Below are 14375 nucleotides of genomic sequence, written 5' to 3' on the forward strand. Positions count from 1 at the left end.
CTGAGTGATTTAAATCTGGGGTCTATAAGTGTTGCTCGGCTCAACACACTTAATGACTCCACATTGGAAGCAGTGTCTGTGACTCCACGCTTCAGGTGTTCATGTAGGTGTATGGCTGCCTGTGTGTGCAAGGTTGAAGCATTACGCTCTAGTGCGTGATATAGCATTTTCATCATCAGGATGACCTTTGACCCCGACACTCGCCTCTCTTCAGACAATTCCACTGTAGCTTGATGGAAAGAAGCAAGCACAAGAAGTGTTTCTCCTATGATGGTATACCCATCAGCTGTAAGTGGAGTCAAATCTGTTTTCAGAGAGTCCAGAGATCCCCACACTGGTTCCTCATCATGCAGCCTTGATAGCATTTCATACATGCTGTTCCATCGTGTTGGCACCTCATTGATAAGTTTCAGGTTGGTCGTCCCATTTGTTGCTGCACTTGAACAAGCTTGTCCTTGGCTGTAGTGCTTGATCTGAAGTATGTGGCAATGTTCCTTGCTTTGTGTCTGATGGATGTAAGTGTTGGGATCTGATCACATGATAATCTAACTAATAAACTGAGACTATGTGCAATGCAAATAGAGTGCCGAATTTGGAGCTGTCTAGTGGATGCAATCATGTTTGGTGCTGCGTCAGTCACAAGACACTTCACTTTATTGGTTATTGCCCAGTCCTCCATCATCCCTCTTTTGACCTGGGCCAAATTGTCTGCAGTGTGATTTTGTGGAAAGTATTGCACTCCCAACACAGATGTACACAACTGCAAATTATCAATAACGTAGTGACAAGTAAGAGCCAAGTAAGCCTCCATGTTCACAGATGTCCACATGTCAGCTGTTATACTCACTGCCACAGCTTGCTGTACTTCCATTTTCACTTGTTCCTGTTGCTTCTCGTACTTTTTGGCCACCATTTGTTTGATGGTCTGAAAATTACACCAAGCAAACCAAAAGCAAATCAATAAATTTAAATTAAAGATTAAATAAACTGAATTCTGCCAGGATCACTTTGTCAAAATTTTATTACCATCCAGAAAGCATGAACATTGGAACAACAATATGCACAACATAAATACAACCCATCGTTAGATAACATGACAATAATGTTGCGTTAGTAAAAGATGACTAAGGAATTACAAAGCTTTAAGCAGCAAATTGAACTTGGTGGTGTGGCTCTGTTCTGGGACCTCCCTCCCCTTCCCCACGCCTGTGGGGAAAGCCTTGAGGCAGGGAGAGCACTCCCCCCTGCCTTCCAAGTGCCGACTTGGAGGGGCACGAGGGAGGGAGAGCAGCAGCAAGAACCCCCGGAACAGAGCAAGCATCCAATTCAAGTCAGCTTATATGAGTTGCCAATTTCAACATGGTTGATTCTAGACACCTTTACAGCGCAACCCAACAGATCCACATGAGCAAGCATAAGCGACTGTGGAAAGGAAAAACTCCCTCTACAGAAAGAAACTTTTGCAGAACCAGGCTCAGAGGTGGCGGTTTTCTGCTATTCCGGTTGGGTGCAGGGACAGAAAGAGGAGATAGATACGAGCCGTTGGAACACAAGGAGGAGCTGGGGAGGAGGTGGGTACGAGCAGCGTGCAGATGACGGCCAGACACTCAGGTAGACTGGGGCGGTTTAAATACACACCCAATAGATCAGCTGATCTGCCTGGGAGGGGAACTGATCACCTGACGTGAGGTGGTAAGGCCGCCCCTGATGCGTGGGAGCTCGGCCAGCAGCTTGACTCCGTGCCTGTCAGAACTACCGCTTTGCTCCATTATATGAGCTACTACTTTAGATAATTTCCACACAAACCTTTCTGGTTGGCAAAACATATGAGGGCTCAAAGACCTGAACCAGTTCCCTCAAGCCTTCATTCTCAACAATGCTGAGGGGCTGGCAGTCCTTCAGGATGAAACTGAGCAGGGCCTCATCAAACATCTGCTTCCTGAAAGCTTGAAGGTTCAAAAGAAAGCAAAAACTAAATTAATAGGAATTAAAGGGGCTGTGTCATGCAAAATTCACTTTTTGTATGTTTTAACTTTGTTATATAGTTATGTACTCACCAGAGGCGTAATTTACGTAGGGGTTGGTGGGTTATGAAAACCCACGGGCCCTCTTGTGGTGAAATCCACTGCCGAGGATTTTAGTTTGTTTGTTTGTGTGTTTAAAGGTGCTGTAGGCAGGATTTTGCTAGTCTATGCTAATTTTTCTGTGTTTTCTTTGGATTAAATGTTAGAGTATCCATTGATAATCCTTTAGGAGTGTAGCATAATTGCACTACCACGAGGGCTCTGTTCTGAGCTGTAAAGGAATCTTGACAGCTCCAGGTATCTTTGACCAATCAGAAGAGCCCCTGAGGCTCTAACCGTGATTGGTCGAGGGGCGTTTGTCGCACGTTCTTGTGGGAGGGGCTTAACTTGCATAAGGGCGTGATGTCAGAGAAAACAGGACAGGATTGGCTGTGCTGGGTTTCAAATCGCTATCTTAGATGGGTCAAATCGCCATCTTGCTGAGGTAAACCTAAGCAAGATGGCAGAGATGTGGAATCCTGCCTACAGCACCTTTAACTCCGAGGCGGAATGAGCGCAGCAGCTGCCTTCTCTCCAGCCAGAGGCGCAGCTATACTCGGGGCCCCGAGGGACGGCTGATATCAGTCAGTTTCAATGAAAAATTAAAGGAGCTACACTAGATCCTGCAACGACAGCGTGTCGAAAATCCCCCGCATGGGGCCCTTTCCGATTACTCACCAGTTAGTTGCTAGTAGGGGGCCCCGACAGATGGCGGATATCAGGGACACAACTTGAAATCCCCCGTATAATTTACACTGATACATCGGGAACCTACCTAATGGGGCCATAATTGCATTTATACTTCATGCCACTAGGTGTGCTGTTTGCATGTTCAACCTTATTTTACACAGACGCCACAGAAGAAGAAGGGCCCCTGAAGCGCAGACTCTCTCTGCATGTTGTGAGAAAAAGCCAGCAGGACGTGTTAATATGTTCAATGATGCAATGCAGCGTTTTTTCAGTAAAAGAGAAGAACTGAACGATTGTTTCCGCACATTTTATTTACTTACTAGCAGTTAAGCTGTATCATCACAAGTAGTTCCTGTACTCAAGAGACCTGATTCTTTGCGGATAGAACATGTGCAATATTATTATTATTATTTACTGCACTTTTTTGGCTTTTTTTCTGTCCTCTATTCTTGTGTGCAATGCATCATGCCAAACATGCGGGCCCCTTTGACACATATGAACACCCATGTGGAATACACCCCAGCTAAGCCACTGGTACTCACCAAAAACACCCCCAAAGCATTTTTTTTCCTTCGTGCCTGTGTGTTTGAGCTTTCCTCGTGAAAACGCTCTGTTTCCCACGTTGACGTCACACAGTGAAGATGGCTCCCCTGAGCCCCCCTCCCTCAGGCCCTCGGCAATCAGCGTTGCCACTTTTTTCTAACTCTGATTGCGGAGATAAACTTTAATCATCGTCTGAAAGCAACAGTCAAGCAAGAACAAGGGTCTGAAGGGTCTGCGCTTGGTGAGTTTCTAACAGGAAAAGACGTTTTCGCGTTTGTGTGTAGAGAAGCGAGAGCTAAAGAGCTAAAGCTAGCCAGCATATTTGTTTTGGTTGAAGTGCTGTCAGTCAAAGTCCACAGGGGGAGAGGTGGGATTTCAGTGAAATGGAGCGTTTTCTCTTCGGGGTTTCAGAATTAGCCCCAGAAAATCTTTTGTTTCACACAAAATTACTTTTCCTTAGTGCCAAAATAAACTATTACTATGTTAATGCCATTTCTAGGGTTTGGACTAGCTAAAAAAGCATGATACAGCCCTTTTAAGTATCAATAAAGCAACTGTGAGTAAGTTGTAGAGTGGCTGTGTAACAATAATAATAACAGTAATAACTTCATTTATATAGCAACTTTAAAAACAGAAGTTTACAAAGTGCCTTAACAGACAGGACAAGGGCAGAGAAAAAGCAAAAAAAAACAAAACAAAAAAAAAACAACAACAATCAATTCACCAGAGACCAGGAGAGTAGGAAGGGAAAGGCACAGAGGGTCAACTTAACTGAAGCAACAAATGAGAGAAAAAAGAATAAAGTGGATGGTTTGAAACAGCTGGTAAAATGCATAGTGACAAGGAGATAAATGTACAGATATGTAGATTAATATAAGACTGTTGAAGGTTGAAAACATTACATCAGGAAAATAGAGAAGAAGAGGCAGATAGAGGACTGGTAAAAAGAGAATAATAAATAAATAAATAAAATAGTAATAAATAAATAAATACTTAAAATAATGTGAAATAATACCTGAGTTTATCCTGGGTGTATCTCGGACTTCATTTTCATGCTTGGCCCGATAATGCCTCAGCATTGAAGAGAGTTCTGTCGAACAATTGTGACATTTACCCTACAGAAAATAGCATGAACAGTAAACTTTGTCACTTTGAAATTAATTTGAATTCAGACAGATCAAGTGGAAACTCTGAGAGGAACAGGATGAAACATTTCCGACACAACATCAAAATGTTCCCACACGGCGGAAACCTTTCTCTTTGCTAGGCTGCTCCATCATTCTTGACGAATTTGAGGATGATCATGTCCGAGTACATTAGAGATTCTTCTCTCTGAGATGGCCCACACATCCCGATATATGACAGATGCGCTTCCTTTTAAACAGTTTGGCGCTGTCAGTGTCAGTTCGAAACAATCCCTGTTTCAGTCAAGTGACTTTCTGAAAGCGATACACCGACACAGGTTTCGCTCTATGAGCTCGATGCATCGGTATTGCTGGACACATCACTAGTTACTAGTGGTGGTAGTGTGGTGTGCTTTGCAGCTGGGGTGTCTCATGTGTCTCATGTGTCTCATGTGCAGGCTCGGGTGAATGTTTCTGTTGGAATGTCTGTTTCATGTGTATGTTTGAAGGTTTAAAGATATTTATGTTTTCTGCAATGTGTATATTTGTTTATTGTATAAGTTTCTATTTATTATTATGCATGTTTGTATGTTTTCAGTTCTCACGTTTGGGGTTTGGGTGTTGAAGTGAATAAACCCTGAGCAGTCAGAAGGAACAGTTGTCATTTTCATCACCCTGAGGGAGGTACACAGAAGTTTCAAAGTTTTTTCTTTTAAACAAGTTTCTTTGTTCATACATTTGGTAAAATCTGAAAAAATGTTTTCTACTGAGACGATTCCTTCACAATCACCCCCCCCCCCAAAAAAAAAACAAAAACAAAATAACAAAATTAATAAATAAAGACAAAATAAAGAATTCAGCTTTAATCTTAAACTTATTGGGTTAGGTTTGGGGTTAGGATTAGGGTTTAGTGTTCAGTGTTCAGGACCAGGATCAGGGTTAAGGTTAGGGTTTAGGGTTTAGGGTTTAGGGTTAGCTTCAGGTACAACATGACAGTAATTTGTCAAGTCTAATTCCACTGAGTGTAGTTCTATTTTTTTTCCACAAGGTGGCAGCCAAAGCATGATTTCATGAGCATCTCTGACTTTCTGGAAACAAGCCAGGTTTTATTTGACAGATAAATAGAAGTGAACGTTGTGATGTGGCTCTTCACTCATCTCAGTGGTGCTGTTGGGTGAAAATGGAAATGAGAGCATTATCAAACATCATCACATCATTGACGTGTTTCCTGACCCCAATCCTCTCACTCCCACAACTTAACATATTTAGCAGTTTGCTCTGTTTGCTCTGCACTGGAGCCTCAGCCTCAGAGAAACCAGACTGCCTCTAATTTGCATACCATGTCTTTGATTGGCTGTTCAGCTGGGGGGCGGGGTCTGAGCTGAGCGCTGTCAGAGCATGCGCACAGACAGGTAAAGAGCAAGGAAGAACTGAAATGAAACCTATCATCTCACTTGTGCCTTTTCCAGCGGATTGTCAGCTACTGCAGTGAACCGAGTCTATATTCAGTTCAGGGGTGATTTCTTTTTTTCTACTTCTGAAAACTGAGACGACAACCGCCAGGATGAGCTACAGGTTTGCAATTTCATATTTACATTCAAATCTTTTTCATCAGCCTTCATCAGACTTTGTTGTTGTTGTTGTTTTACAAACCAGCCCGACAACATCAATATAATTAACCTCGTTTTTCCCCCTTTCTTTCTTTAAGGGATTATAATTTAGATTTATACAGTATCCAGTACCACGGAACTTCAGTGTTTTCATCGTGGTATGTGATCTTTGGAATTGTATTGGCTGTGGTTGTCTTGCTCCTCCTCATCATCTGCTGCTGCTGCTGTCCCTGCTGCTGCCTCTACCACATGTGCCACAAGCCGCGACGTGAGTACGAAACCCTCCACTCCAGGCTGCATGTGGGAGAGAGGAAGGGGTTAATGTCACGAAGAAACGAGGAAGAGAGCATGAATTTTAACTGCTTCAGGAAGTCTTCCCCACAATAAACAAGTGTTCAACATAACTGTTTCACATTTCCACGTATGTTTCATGTTCTCTGGTTGAGGAAGGATTTTCCATCACCACCATCATACATTTAATGTTTAATTTTTACATCTAAATGCATCATTAATTAACTATTTTTAGAATTGAATTTTTTAAAATTTGTAGTGAAATGGAAACCTTTGAGGTTTTTGAGTTCAGCCTTAATGCAAATTTAAACAAATTTGGCAGCTGCAAACAACTCAAGTAAAATGTCATCGTAACACATTTGTCAACATCAGTGTTTAGTAGTGAGCAAGAACATTCAGGTGGACAAAACAACAAACAGATAATAAAATGTTTGACACCCCTGTTGAGTTGTTGTGTTGGAACTTTTCCTGCTCTCAGGTTGTCTAAATTAAATTTTCACATGTGAAGTTAAAGCAGAATAAAGATAAACTGTGAGTCGTTCTGTGTCAAAGCCTTTTCCACCGCTGCTTTGTGAGAATAGCTTTTTCCTCTTCCACTTCCGTGTTGTCAGAAATGAAGGTGAACGCTGCCTTTTCTCATTCTTCCTTCCAGCTGTGGTTGGCACCACCACCCACACCACAGTGGTGACCTCCACCCCTCAGCAGTACCCCCAGCAGTACCCAAGGGGACAGTACCAGCCCATCCCGATGCAGCCCGGCTACCCAGCCCAGCCTTCAGCCGGCCACGGCCAGCCATACGGAGCAGGACCTCCACCAACGTACCAGGAAGCCGGTGAGTGTGGAGCTTCACTGCTCCGTTCACCACAGTTAGTTTAGAGCTCAATCAGTCATGACAGTAGAGGTTGGTAGAAGTAATCTCCACAGCTTATCCCGTCCCAGATGTTTCTCTCTGAATGTTATTGTGATTCAAATGACTTAATGGAACATGCATGGAACATTAACGTCACTCCCAGCTTGTTTTCATTCATCAAGTAGGAATGAGTGACGGTTCTATCGCAGCATTTTACCTTTGAAATATTCCTCAAATCATCTGCTAACTCCTCTCTGCTGACAGACCAGTGTCTCAGCTCTTTATTACGACGTTATGCTTTCTGCTGTTCAGTCCCACTTAAACACAAATAATGGCTTATTGATGACTTGACAGAGTCTGACAGAGAGGAGGAGCCACGAGGCTGTTTGATTGTTATAAAGTATGAATATGCTGTTTCTCACAAACACTTGTTCATTGATACTTCAACATGTGCTGTGAATCAGGATTTAATGCAGTTTCTCTCTTTGTAAAGAGAAAACATTTTTGTTTCCTTCATGTCCCAGTGAAACTCTTTGAGACCTTTGACCCCGGATGTTGTCTGTCTCTTGGCAGTCGGTCCTATGTACCCCTCCCAGCCGGCGCCTTACAGCCAGGCAGCGTTCGGCCCCGGGCAGCCTCCCTACCCCTTACAGCCCGCCGCCAAGCCGCAGGCCAGCGCTCCCCCCGCCGAAATGGACTTCCTGGCTCAGCCCGCCTACAACCCGGACTACGTGGCTCCACCACACCAGACCGGATAGAGGACGGAGGAGCTGCTCTCTGCTTCAGACGTGTTGCCGCATTTTTCAACTTGGCAAAACTGGAAATCTGCTTTTGGACTCAAGAAATTCCAGATTGTCTCGATCAATAGTTTTCTTTTTCGCTTTTGTGGTAAAAAATAATGTTACTGCAGCAGCAGCACACCTGAAGCTGAGTGGAAACATGTCGACACCTTCCAGCCTGTAGTGCATGGACAGATCATTTCCACAGACCAGCTGATGTGGTCTTCTTTCTGTCATCTGGAGCGTCTTAGTGACTTTATTTCAGTCATGAAAAGTGCTCTGTCATTTCTCAGCCTTCTAAACGCGCCATGGAGCCAACTTGTATGCCTTTAATATCCTCCTCTCAACCTTCCAGACCTCTTTGTTCACGTAAAGTGACTGAAACTGGCCTCAGTGGTCCAGCCGCCCTTCCAGTCCACCAAGTGCTTCTTTTTATTTGCTGATGTTTGATTGTTTTTTTCCCCTCTATGCCACTTTGTAAAACATTGAAGTGTTTTAAGGAGGATTTGTTTGTTTGTTTAACCTTTATTTAGCCAGGAAAGTCCCGTTGAGATTAAAAACCTCTCTTTCCTGGGGTTTACAGAGTTATAAATTACAATTACAAGAGGATTCATGCTGGAAAAGAGCTGAGTTAGTGTCTTTTGAGTCAAAAGCCAATGAAAAGGAATATCAACATGTCAGAGGTCAAGAAACTTCACATCGATCAAGTTAACATTTCTGTGTTCATCAGATCATTTAAAACCAAAGGAAATACTTCCTTTTTCTCCAAAAACCAAACTGTGTCATTTATTGGGCGTCAGCTTCAAAGAAGTTAAATTTTCTCAGTTTTTTTTCTAAATTTGTTTATTTAATATCTAGAATTACAAGAATTCACCAGATTTTAAGCACTTTGTTTTAACAAGTAGAATTAGAAATGGAGAAAAAAATCTATTACCAGGAAAACATTTGTGTACAGAAAAACAAGAGAAAATCATTATTGTATGTATTATTATCTAAGTTAACAGCTTTATAACAGTTCTGTTAAACTCAGACATCATGTTGGAAGTGTTCAACTGTACCAGGAGACAGATCAGAATCCACAGCATCACATGAAACAACAGCAGAGTCATGGAGTTGTAAAATCTCCTCCTTACTCAAGAGAAGAAGCTGGAAGTGCACAGAGGACGACACCAGTGAGTTTCCTTTTCTCTGTGAGCTCTTCAGCGCTCAAGCAATAATCTTATCATAACCATCAGTTATTGTGCATTCTGTCGCCTTTATCTTCTTTGCTTTCTGAGACCGAGGCTTTCAAAGTGGCTCATAGCCTGCAGGAAGGACAAAGTTCATCAAGTCATCTCATTTCTCAAATGAGTGACTGTTAGAACTGGACTGGAACCAGGGCCGGGTCTAGCCAGGCATGTATGAGGGGGCAGCCACAAATGTTGAGGGGGCATTGTGCTCCAGCACCTTTTACCATGTCTAACTGACAAATTCACCCACTAGGATGCGGGTGCACTGAGCAAGTACCTTGTAAAGTTGTGTCATCTCAAATGCTTGGCATTTGTTTTATTGTAATTATTGTTGTTAGACTAGGGCTGGGCAATGTGACTTCAAATCAATATCACGATATATTGAGCACCTCACCTCCATAACGATAAATGGACGATAATTCCGATAATTCCCTGTATTATTAGTGCTATATTATTCATATTATTAGTTTTCAACTTGTGAAAAGTAGGAAATAACTGACATCTCTTTAAAAAAAACTTTGCAGTTTTAAAAAAACAGGCAAGTTTCATAAATTCTGAAATAAATTGTGTTGTTCTTGTTAAAAAATGATGAGGTATCACTTTTATGAACAAATGAGCTTGTGCTCAAACTTTAATAAAGCAGTTTAGCATCGTTGCTTTACATACATTTCTCCATGTTACTCCAAGTGTCTTCTTCTTGTTCCTGCCTGATAACCTTCCTCAGTTAGCACCTAGTGCCCTCTGGTGGAGACACAACACAATAACATGCATATCACAACATCCCCTTTTCTTTAAAGGCAGAAACATCCATATTAACAAACTATATATTTTTCTTCATTGTGCTTGTCAACAATAATACCAAGCCATTTCACAACAGGTGCACATTTCAGTTGTTTGTATTCTATAGACCCATAACACATCAAGGCATGTCCATGGAGTTACAAATCAAGTTTGACAGGTTTCTTAATGTGTCGTTCAGACCTTCTTAGAGCAGGTAATGCTGAAGTTTCATCATTTGATTGTCCATGTCCATTTGATCTCAGTTTAGGCACTTTGTTTGGCAGTGACAAGGCATCTTCACTTTGTGCATCATCACAACCAGCCTCTTGGAAGTGTTCTTTGGTTTTTAGAAGATTCCGGCAGAATGTTTCCATCTTCTGTTCTCACTTTGCATGACCTTGGTCCAACTTCCTGGAGAACAGTTGCCTTTCTGCTCCACGTGTCTTGATCATGGATTCTCACAACATCATCTTTTGCAAGTGGAGTGAGAGTTTTGGTTGCTTTGTCATAATAGTTCTTCTGTTTCCTTTTCAGATTGTCCAGCTTTGTTTGTATCTCTTCATTCCTTTTGATCTGTGTGTAGCAGGGCAAGGTTGTGCGTAGTTTGCGATTCATCAACAGTTCTGCTGGGGATAAGCCACAGTCAAGAGGAGCAGTTCTGTAGCTCAAAAGAGCAAGATATGGATCTGATTTGGCGTCAGTGGCCTTTTTGAGAAGCTGCTTGATGATGTGCACACCCTTTTCCGCTTTCCCATTGGCTTGTGCATGCTGAGGACTGGAAGTCACATGATGAAAACCGTACTGCATTGAGAACTGCTGCCATTCTTTGCCGTTGTAACAGGGACCATTGTCACTAACTACAGTCTTTGGTATTCCATGTCTTGCGAAGATGGATTTGACGTGTGTTATGACATTGGTTGCAGTTGTGCTTGTGAGCAAGGCAATTTCTGGGAAGTTGGAGTAGTAATCAATCACCAATAAGTATTCTTTGCCATTGTAGTGAAACAAATCTGTCCCCACTCTCTGCCAAGGTGCAGTAGGAAGATCTGGAATCAACATTGGCTCCCTTGCCTGCTTGCTCTGATGTTTTTGACACGTTTCACATTTTCCAATCATGTTTTGAATGTCTTTATTGATGCCTGGCCAGTATACTGTATCCCTGGCTCGTCTCTTGCACTTTTCAACTCCCAGATGTCCTTCATGTATCCTCTGAAGAATGTCTGTTCTCATACACTGAGGAATCACAATCCTTTTGTCTCTCAGCAACAGTCCATTTGCTACACTGAGCTCTGATCTGATGTGATAATACTTTGGAGAGGACCCTTTTGGCCAGCCATGTTGAATGTGTGTCATTACTGTTCGTAGTTCTGTGTCGTTTACTGTTTCCTCACTTATCCGTTTTGACATTGAGTCAGACACTGGTAGGGACTCAAAAATCATGTTTACATGTTCCTCTACTTCCTTGTCAGTGGAACTCATGTGACTCAGTTCTGGCGCTCGTGATAGTGCATCTGCTAACACTAAGTGCTTGCCAGGTGTGTACATCAAGTCGAAATCATACCTTTGTAGTTTCATCATGAGGCGCTGAATTCTTGGCGACATCTCATTCAGGTTCTTTTTAATGATGGACACTAGAGGGCGGTGGTCTGTCTCAACTGTGAAGGTAGGAAGGCCATAAACATAACAGTGAAATATTTCCAGTCCATAGGCCAACCCTAGGCATTCCTTCTCGATCTGAGCATATTTGGTCTCAGTTTTAGTCATAGACCTAGAAGCATATGCTATTGGCTTCCAGTTTTCATCTTCAGCCTGTAGTAAGACAGCACCAAGTCCATCTTTTGATGCATCTGTTGAGATCTTGAGTCTCTTAGTTGGATCATAGTAAGCTAACACAGGTGCAGTTGTGAGAGTGGTTTTTAAGATGTTCCACTTACGCTCATGTCGGCTTGTCCACTTGAATTCTGTAGAGTCATGAAGTAGCTCTCTCAAGGCTGAAGTTTTCACTGACAAATTGGGAATAAACTTTCCAATGAAATTGATCATTCCCATGATTCTGAGCACACCTTTTTTGTCTGTTGGATGAGGCATGCTGAGGATGGCTTTGATCTTTCTCTCATCTGGCGCGATCCCTTTTGCAGACAGCTTATCTCCAAGAAATGTTATTTCCTGCACATCAAATTGGCATTTGGCACGATTTAATTTCAGTCCACTCTCACGTATTCTTTGGAGTACTTTTGACAGTCTTTGATTGTGTTCCTGTAGAGTGGAGCCCCAGATGACCACGTCATCTACATAACAGCGAACCCCCTCAAGTCCTTCTAGAATATTGTCCATAGCACGATGAAAGATCTCTGAGGCAGAGATTATTCCAAATGGCATTCTTAAAAACCTGTACCTGCCAAAAGGAGTGTTGAAGGTACAGTATTTGGAGCTTTCTTCATCCAGCTTTATTTGCCAGAATCCCTGAGCCGCATCCAGCTTTGAGAAGTATTGTGCTCCAGCCATTTCACTTACGATCTCTTCACGTTTTGGAATCTGGTAATGCTCACGTTTAATGTTTTGGTTTAGGTCACCAGGGTCCATACATATTCTCAGTTCTTTATTTCTGTTCTTTTTGTCGACACATACCATAGAGTTCACCCACTCTGTTGGCTCCTCTACTTTCGTTATTACCTGTAACTTGCACATCCTGTCCAGCTCCATTTTAAGACGGTCCCGAAGTGGTGCAGGCACTCTCCTTGGAGCATGAATCACCGGCGTTGCCTCCTCTTTCAGTTGGATTCTGTATGTGTAAGGTAGGCATCCCAAGCCTTTGAACACATCCTCATACTGTTGTACAATGGACTCTACTGTTTGTGCATCTTGTGAGAAGCTAATGTGATAGACTCTCTTTACCAGGTTTAGTTTCTTTGAAGTAGCCCCACCAAGCAGCGACTCACGGCCCTCAGGTACAACAGTAAACAGTACATGGAAGTCTTTGTTCTTTACTGTCACTTTAAGCCTGCACTGACCTCTGCTTTCAATTTCCTTTCCATTGTAGTCTTTTAGAGCCACTCTTTTGTTAATTATTCTGGGCTTTTGTTTCATCGCCTGAATTTCTGTCATGCTGATTAAGTTTGCTTGAGCCCCTGTGTCAATCCTCAGTGCTACTAATGCACCACTGACTGGGAGTGACACAATCCATGTTTCTTCTGGGTGCTTCTCATTTTCTTCTTTGGGATCTGCGTTGTCGCCTGAGACCATGCCCACAAAGAATGTCTCACTCAAGTCAGTTTCTTCAACCAGCTGCACAGATTTGGATTTGCCCTTTGCTAGACACTGTTTTGCAAAATGATTTTTTCCATTGCATTTTGCATACTTTTTACCATAAGCAGGGCACTGCCTGGGTTCATGCTTGTTACCACAGCGTTTGCAGGAGTAAGTCATGGTTTCTGAGTCTCTGTTTTGTGACATATTTCTTCTTGTCTTGTTTTTGACAACAGCTACTTTTGCACTTTCATGAGGTGCAACCATATTTGACTCATTGAATGTCTTTGCATGCTGCTGGGCTAGCTCAGTTGCATGGCACATTCTCTCTGCCTCCTCCAAAGTTAGCTTAGCCTCTCTCAGCAGTCTTTCCCTCGTGCGTTTGTCATGAATGCCGTACACAATCTGGTCACGAATCATAGAGTCTTTTAGATGACCAAACTCACATGACTGTGCCTTTAGCTTCAAGTCCGTGATAAAGCTATCAAAAGTCTCTTCTGGCTGTTGCACACGTGATCGAAACACGTACCTTTCATAAACAGTTTTCTTCTGCGGCGAACAGTGCACATCAAACTTTTCAATCACTTTATCATACCTTTGTTTATCATCAGCTTGTTCAAATTCAAACGTGTTGAAGACTTCTATGGCTTGGGGACCCGCCACGGTGAGTAGTAAAGCAATCTTCCTGGCGTCGGACTTTGATTCCAATCCCAAAGCAGCGAGATACAGCTCGAACTGCTACTTAAAAGACCGCCAGTTGCTGTCCACATTACCGACGAGTTTCAGTCCCTCCGGTGGCCTCAGCGTCTCCATCTTGAACAAAAACTGCTGCACGAGTCGGTCTTCACTCCTGGTACCATGTGTTGCTCTTGTTAAAAAATGATGAGGTATCACTTTTATGAACAAATGAGCTTGTGCTCAAACTTTAATAAAGCAGTTTAGCATCGTTGCTTTACATACATTTCTCCATGTTACTCCCAGTGTCTTTTTCTTGTTCCTGCCTGATAACCTTCCTCAGTTAGCACCTAGTGCCCTCTGGTGGAGACACAACACAATAACATGCATATCACAACATAAATAACTTACATCTAACCCTCTCCCATTCTTCATCAATACAGTGCAGCGTAAGGGTCATTTCCAGTGTTGCCAGATCCTCATGGTAGTTTCCAG

At 42.6% G+C, this 14375-nt stretch overlaps 1 protein-coding gene across 3 annotated transcripts; it reads left to right on the top strand.

The window, feature by feature from the left end:
* Positions 1 to 1492: 1492 nt before the first annotated feature.
* Positions 1493 to 14174, top strand: LOC115389344 (protein shisa-5-like). 3 transcript variants are annotated; one of them, XR_003931576.1, is made up of 6 exons: positions 1493 to 1502; positions 5849 to 5995; positions 6129 to 6298; positions 6974 to 7153; positions 7745 to 9772; positions 14093 to 14174. XR_003931576.1 is itself a non-coding variant. In XM_030092836.1 (5 exons), exons 2-5 carry the CDS (start codon positions 5985 to 5987, stop codon positions 7927 to 7929), a joined length of 546 nt encoding a protein of 181 aa, XP_029948696.1. In that variant the 5' UTR covers positions 1493 to 1502; positions 5849 to 5984; the 3' UTR covers positions 7930 to 9837. The 3 variants fall into 3 exon arrangements, 2 of the variants coding, with proteins under 2 accessions (XP_029948696.1, XP_029948697.1); XM_030092836.1 differs by lacking the exon at positions 14093 to 14174 and having other exon boundaries at positions 7745 to 9837; XM_030092837.1 differs by lacking the exons at positions 1493 to 1502; positions 14093 to 14174 and adding an exon at positions 5086 to 5104 and having other exon boundaries at positions 5890 to 5995; positions 7745 to 9837.
* Positions 14175 to 14375: the final 201 nt, after the last annotated feature.

Source organism: Salarias fasciatus, chromosome 5 (assembly GCF_902148845.1).
Source record: "Salarias fasciatus chromosome 5, fSalaFa1.1, whole genome shotgun sequence".
In the NCBI taxonomy this organism is placed as follows: domain Eukaryota; kingdom Metazoa; phylum Chordata; class Actinopteri; order Blenniiformes; family Blenniidae; genus Salarias; species Salarias fasciatus.

Bases quoted from the DNA above. Each gene is read 5' to 3' on its own strand.
- LOC115389344 (XM_030092836.1), top strand. The intron at 6,299-6,973 runs GTGAGTACGAAA...TCTTCCTTCCAG, and splicing joins CATGTGCCACAAGCCGCGAC to CTGTGGTTGGCACCACCACC. The intron at 7,154-7,744 runs GTGAGTGTGGAG...GTCTCTTGGCAG, and splicing joins ACCAACGTACCAGGAAGCCG to TCGGTCCTATGTACCCCTCC.